At 40.2% G+C, this 5,255-nt stretch overlaps 1 protein-coding gene across 1 annotated transcript in view; it reads left to right on the top strand.

Moving 5' to 3' along the window:
* Positions 1-819: 819 nt before the first annotated feature.
* zgc:56235 (uncharacterized protein LOC393186 homolog) overlaps positions 820-5,255 on the top strand; it is a 13,168-nt gene continuing 8,732 nt past the window's right edge. The window contains exons 1-2 of the mRNA XM_035668349.1: positions 820-901; positions 2,133-2,182. Of these exons, the coding sequence (XP_035524242.1) occupies positions 835-901; positions 2,133-2,182 (117 nt within the window). The 5' untranslated portion in view covers positions 820-834. The remainder of the gene's footprint in view (positions 902-2,132; positions 2,183-5,255) is intronic.

The following is a 5,255-nucleotide window of genomic DNA, read 5'->3' as shown; positions in this document are numbered from 1 at the left end:
CACACACACACACCTCTTCCACTGGCCCATCTGTTGTCCTTTGTCCAACCACTGCCTGTTTTATTCTGGTTTTAATTCATCTGAAGCAGCTGTTCATGCACTGAACACATCTGCAGTGTTTCTATGAGTCTGTCTCAGCAGCATCACTAGGACGAAGGCCCTTTTTCTTTTCTTCACAACCTTGAGACACATTGAGAGTGTTGTGATGCTTGAACTCCTGCTAGCTGCTGTATTTCTGCTCATATATGGAGGCTTGAGTTCGTTCGTCTTTAATGGCTGCTGCTCTCTTTTAGCAGCCCCCCCTGTAGCTTCTAGGTTCAGCCGATTGCAGAGCTCATGTGTTGTTAGCTTCCCAGCTGCCTCTAAAGGGAACAGCCTGTTCCCTTTCTGCTGGAGCTCACTGGGAGGCCACGCTGCTTAATTATATGACAGTCACGGCATTGTTTGGGTGTATGACGAGACCCCATTGACTCTGATTTTTGTTAACTTCTGTCTGCCTCAGTGGCACGGAGACTCAAATCTCCGAGGGCGGCACGGTGTGGTAAATAAAATCATATTGCGATATGATTAATGATTAGTTTGGGAATCACAATTTAAATCTTCACTGAAAAAAAACTATTAAGAATCAGGATGATGTGACATTTATTGGAAGCTTTTTCGACCTTATTGAGATAATATTTAGATGAATTGTGCAGCCGTATTCTCCCCCGATTATTAGAGCCTTTTATTTCTAGATCAACTGAAACTGTGTCCTTCATCTTGCTTTATAATGTGTTCATTGACTTAAACCAGAGGCACTGATGACATGACTGACTTTATCTTCTCCAGCACACAATGGCTGTCCCTCCTTCATACTCAGACCTGGGCAAGGCTGCCAAGGATATATTCAGCAAGGGCTATGGTGAGTACAGTTTTAGCCCAAAGAGAGTAAATTATTAACTGTGAGGAATTCCTGAAGCACGGAGCCGGTTCAGATGTGGTGTTTCAGTGGAGTCGAGCTGTTCAGACTCGTCTCCAGAGCCCAGGTAGATTGATGGAAACGGTTAATGTCAGTGGCAGTGGGGCAATCTGCAATATGTAGCTTTAAAGGAGGTGTGTAATGTTTGAAAAGACACCCAGAAAAGTCCCGTTTTTATACTATTTGAGATAGGAGTCGGCAAAATGGATTAAAGTATCTATCTCTGTGTATTACAATGTCTCTATATATCAGGATATCATACATTTTACTTGAAGATAAATTTTTTGATGAGTAATGGTCAGATATCCAGACATGACTGTGTGTTTACCAGTTACTTTATCACATCGATGCAAAAGTTATATCAAGTGTTATTCAAATATCGGCATTAATCAGTTCTGCTCATTGATTTAAAACTCTGCCACGATGACCTGGTACACCGAGAGACATTAAGGAGATAGCTAATAGAGCAACGATAAGTCGATTAATCCAACAGAAATATTAATTATCTTTAGTGACATATTTTGATAACAAATCCCCATTTAAACACACACTCATGCACACACACAGGTAGAAGGATCCCAGGAGACAGAAGCTCTTAACAGCACATATCCCATAATATGTTTATACCATATTAAATACAATCCATCAGAAACATGAAGGTACCAAACAAAGAAAAACAGAATGAATATATTCATACAGATGGAGGGATGATATGATTTTTTTGAACAGAAATGAGATTAAAGACAAATTATGACTGAAAGACAAAAATCTAACCCGTATATTTTCTGATTTTCTTCATCAAATTATAGAATCGTTTTTATTTCTGAGGCAATTTATGCAAAACACTGCATATTTCCTTTTCTTTTTTAAAGTAAAACTGATGTTTTTGCGCCCCAACAACACGATTGATTTTCATTTCACAGATTAACATCTTTAGATATTTGTATCATGATAAATTCCTATAAAAGGATCCAGAAATTTTTCCTATTTATGGTAAAATTTAAAATAACTCGATGGCTCTAACTTTCCACGTGAAGAACTGAAACAAGTTCATGCAGCCAGTTTCTGAAGCACGATGCAGACGAGTCTTCAAGGCTTTGAGAATATGTTTTTAATCCAAATATTCCTTTTAAATCTTGTTGTATTTAATGTCTTTGCTTTTGAAACCCACCAGGCTTTGGTGTCGTGAAGCTGGACCTAAAGACCAAATCACAAAGTGGAGTGGTAAGTACATTAATTATTCATTCTTTCTTTAATAACCTGTTTTCATTATCCTGATGCTCTCTGCCATCGGTCCATCTCCCTCTCCCCTCCCCCTCCTAACGCTCCTTATTCGTCCTAACTGACCTGAACCCTGTGACCCGGAGCTTGAAGGTTTTCTAGGTTGACGAGCAGCGCTGATGCCGACCTGCTTTGGGCTGAACCTGCGCTCTGTTCTAGAGAAACACGACATGCCCATGTTTTTGTTTTAGAGGCCTGTCTGTCTCTCTCTACCTGCCTTTTTCCTAACCGCTGCTCTGTCTCCATTGCTGCTGCCGTCTGTACCGGACTGCTCGCACTCTAATGTAGATGGTAAGATCGGAGTCAGAGCTGACAGCTGTGTGTTCACATAACGACCCACCAACATCACGATGCTCATTCGCACATTGTTGTTGTTTTTGTTTCTTTTATTTGTCTTTGTGATAATCATTCACACAGCATGAATATTAATGTGTTTTAGAACTGTTATTTGATTTCCATGTTTTCTCACATCACCTAATCTCACGTTAAGTTTAGGGCTGAATTTAAATGATCAATATATCTGCAAGTAATTATATTAATTAGTCAGTTCATCATTTGGTCTATAAAGTGTCAGATAATAGTGAAAAATGGATGGTATTTCCTAAAGCCCAAAGTGACGTCTTAACTATATTAAACATACTTTTTCATAATAAATTAGGCAAATTGAATCACGTTTAAACTGCTGTTTATACACAGTGCACACTGAAACACATTTCCCTTTTTACAGCCTCCCAGTAAAATAAGCTTTTTAGACGGATACAGGCAGTATATATTAGACTTCTTTAACAGCCAGAACCCTGTATGATTGTTATTATTGTATGTTCTGGCTCAGGTTAAACTACAGAGATGAAGGCCATTGCTGACATTTAGTTAGCTCTGGCTATCAGAAATGAACTCTTCTTCACTGCTCTAAAACAGTAGTAGTGCTCCCCGACTCTAGCTAGTACTAACACTTGTTGGTTTAGGCATGAGGAGTGAGATTGGGTAGGGATAGAAAGGTCAGGGTGAGCCATTCAGAGTCAGAGTGGAGCAGGTCGTGACTTCGCCATCCTGGGGGAAAGAAAATACGAACAGGACGCAGCTAGAGAGTAGCAGGGTCTCGGTTTGGGGCTAATAAATGATGTGATATCGGATCAGAGACTTTTCTTCTAGCAGCATAATGAAGTAGATTCAGGGTGAAATATCTACAATTATTTTACAGATACAGTCTGAACTTTGGTGAACATCAACATGCAGACCCACTGTAGACTCTTATTCAGTCAGTCAGTCTGTTCACACCAGAAGCATTTCTCTGCACTAATCACACGTAGAGCTCGCCTCATGAATTATGTGTTTGCCGATAAGAGGGGGTGCCGCCTCTTCTGCAGCAATTAAGTTAAAAGGATGATCTTGTGATGGTCTGCGAGGAGAGAGCTCCTCTTCCTCCTGTGTGTGCGTCTGCTTGTCTCTCTGGTTAGACACAACTGACAAATATGTGGAATAAGTACGTTAGGTTAAAGATACTGTTTCTAATAGATATAGTGGACGGGCAGGTTTTAATATTTCATCACGTGGGGGAGAAAACTGGGAGAAATATTTAATCATTTACCAGAATCAGTTCATTTAATTCAATTATTAATTTCCGTATGAATGAATCATTTATTTAAAGGACCGTCCGGGTTTTGATTTTACATATTTTAGGGGCGTTTTTGTAAGAGACGCGATAAAGAAAAGACAGGAAACGAGAGGCGAGAGAACGACACGCAATGAAGGTCTCGTTTCGGTTCCTATGGGCCACAAGGAAGCCTTTCACTTTGTGCTTTTGAGGATTCAGTTTATTTCTACACATCACAGGGTAGAGCGGGTTTTATTATAAAGAACGGCAACAAAGCAATGTGATTTACAATAAAACTCAACATTTTGTCCACAAGTACTTAGACATTCAGTCATTCTCTGTAGTGCAGCAGATTTCCTTTCAGCTTTAATTTGAGGGTTTATATCCAGATACAGAGAATATTTTAGGAATTGTCGCCCTGTCATTGTCCACAAATTGCCGACTGTGTCCTAAACCCTCTTGTTTACTCATTCACTACTCTTTATATAACAGACGGTCAGTAGTTTACTCAGTAGTGAGCATAGACAGTGTAATGAAACATGGATGTCGTCTCTGTAAAGTCACTCGCAGGTTTTTGAAGAACTGTTGTGAAGCTGTAAACATCTTAATTCCTAAACAAACCCTAAATTCATCGAGTTAGAAAATGGCTGCAATGGCTGTTGGCCACGTTAGCTAACTGACAGACTCAGGTTGTTATTGTCAGTGTCTGACAGCATTATGAAAGGATCCCTACAGAGATAGACCTTTAGTTTAACCACAAACAGCCGTAATATCACTATCACTCTCCACCAGACTCCAGAGACACAAACACTCATTTCTACCTCAGATCCATACGTACATCATTCAAACAGAAACAGAATAAAACTCATTGAAACCTTCCTTGTTATCAGACGCTGTCATAATAATGATGGTGTTTGTGTCCTCAGATTGATGTAATGAAGCAGGTTTGAAAACATAATATTGATGATGTAATTTAAGTGAAGTCTTTGTGGTCATTTAACACAGAATCAGCCAGAAATGTATGATTTTAACAGACACCAGCCAGCCAATCAGAGTGCAGGATTCTCAGTGGTGTAAAGTACAAACTGTAGACCAAAGTAGTGTGTGTGTGTGTGTGTCCTAGTTTTCCAGATGACTGGCCGCTCTGCAGGGACCATCTATCTGTCCACACCTCGCCCTCCTTCTCTACTTCCGCTCTTCCTTGTTCTCCCACCGCTCCATTCAGCGTCCTCATCTTCCTCCCGTGAGCATCCTCCTCATCTCTCCATCCACAGCCCTTTTTCTGCCTCTGCACACCTCATCCCTTCTTTCTTCTGCCCTCTTTCCATCCATCTCTTCCTCTCAGTTTATAATCCTTAAAGAGTAACAGCTGCAGCCGCTTTGTTTTTAGTTGCTTCTGCTCTATCTCTGTAGGGATCCTTT

Source organism: Morone saxatilis, unplaced genomic scaffold (genome assembly GCF_004916995.1).
Source record: "Morone saxatilis isolate NCDOM2014 unplaced genomic scaffold, NCSU_SB_2.0 Contig21, whole genome shotgun sequence".
Lineage (NCBI taxonomy): Eukaryota > Metazoa > Chordata > Actinopteri > Moronidae > Morone > Morone saxatilis.
This window is presented reverse-complemented; position numbering and strand designations above follow the sequence as displayed.